Here is a 1,151-nt window from a genome sequence, read left to right as displayed (position 1 = left end):
ACAACAAAAAATACAAAAAATAATAAATTAATAACATTAATAATTCAAGAGTTTTAAAGAATTCACGTGTAAGGAAGGGTCTCTAAGGGAGCGTGCAGCATGTGCTTTGGTGCAGTGGGGCGAACCTTTTGTTTTATAAGATAATGGAAAACTCAAATTAATTTTTTTATAAAAAAAAAAAAAGTAGTGATATTCCTTCCATCTATAGCCTCATCTCACGGATCTTGCCCTTCAATTTCTTTAAATCCTCTCACCTTTGCCTTCCAATTTTTCTATAATTTTTTATTTAATTCCAAAAATACATACACATAATAATCCTCTTCATTGAAGTATATAAGACCTAGAATATAGAGTAGTTATTAGCAAGCTAAGGAGGCTCAATAAGGCATCAACTTGGTTCATCAAAGGCTTCTTCATTTATTATTACATCAAAGTAGAGTTAAAGGCTCAATATCCAAATATGGCGTCTTGGAAGAAAACCATCGCAACCCCATTCAAAAAAGCTCGTACTTTCTTTAACCAGCAACCACCGAGGGACCACCATCATAATAAGAAGTCTCAAACAGGTTTGTGTAGTGAAATTGAAATTATGTAATACATATATTATTATTTTGTTGCCACTATTAATTATCATGGTTCAAATGTTCATATAGTAGATTTTATTTTCTGTGATTGTTGCAGAACAAGAGAACCGTGTTGTGATGGATCTGCACGGTGAAGTCATGGCTTGTGGCTATGAAGATGTTCAAGTTATGTGGTCAATTCTTGATAAGTCCAAATCCAACACCTGCAATATAACATCCTCATAACAAGAATTAAAAGGAAAAAATAGTAGCTTGAGTCAAAATTGCAATCATACTAGCTTGAGTTAGCTATTTATAGCTGTGAAGTAATTATTCTCATTGTAGAAAAATGAAAAAAAAAATATTGTAATGTGTTATTAGTAGGAGTTTAATTTGATAGGATATTAGTGCCCCCTTGTCTTTTGATGATGATGGTGGTGGCACTTTCACTCTGTAATGATTTTTGCAAGTGAAGGTGTTAATAGGCAATCCCCATGATTGTTTAGTACAAGATCATGGTGAGATTTTTGATGAAAATGTAGATCCCTTCTCTCTCTCTCTCTCTCTCTCTCTCTCTCTCTCTCTCTC

At 33.3% G+C, this 1,151-nt stretch overlaps 1 protein-coding gene across 1 annotated transcript; it reads left to right on the top strand.

Moving 5' to 3' along the window:
- The first annotated feature begins 229 nt into the window (after positions 1-229).
- LOC107479467 (uncharacterized) lies at positions 230-1,100 on the top strand. Its single transcript, XM_016099599.3, has 2 exons — positions 230-566; positions 682-1,100. The coding sequence occupies exons 1-2, from the start codon at positions 461-463 to the stop codon at positions 807-809; spliced, it is 234 nt and encodes a 77-aa protein (XP_015955085.1). The 5' UTR covers positions 230-460; the 3' UTR covers positions 810-1,100.
- The last annotated feature ends 51 nt before the right edge of the window (positions 1,101-1,151 follow it).

Source organism: Arachis duranensis, chromosome 3 (genome assembly GCF_000817695.3).
Source record: "Arachis duranensis cultivar V14167 chromosome 3, aradu.V14167.gnm2.J7QH, whole genome shotgun sequence".
Taxonomy (NCBI): domain Eukaryota; kingdom Viridiplantae; phylum Streptophyta; class Magnoliopsida; order Fabales; family Fabaceae; genus Arachis; species Arachis duranensis.
This window is presented reverse-complemented; position numbering and strand designations above follow the sequence as displayed.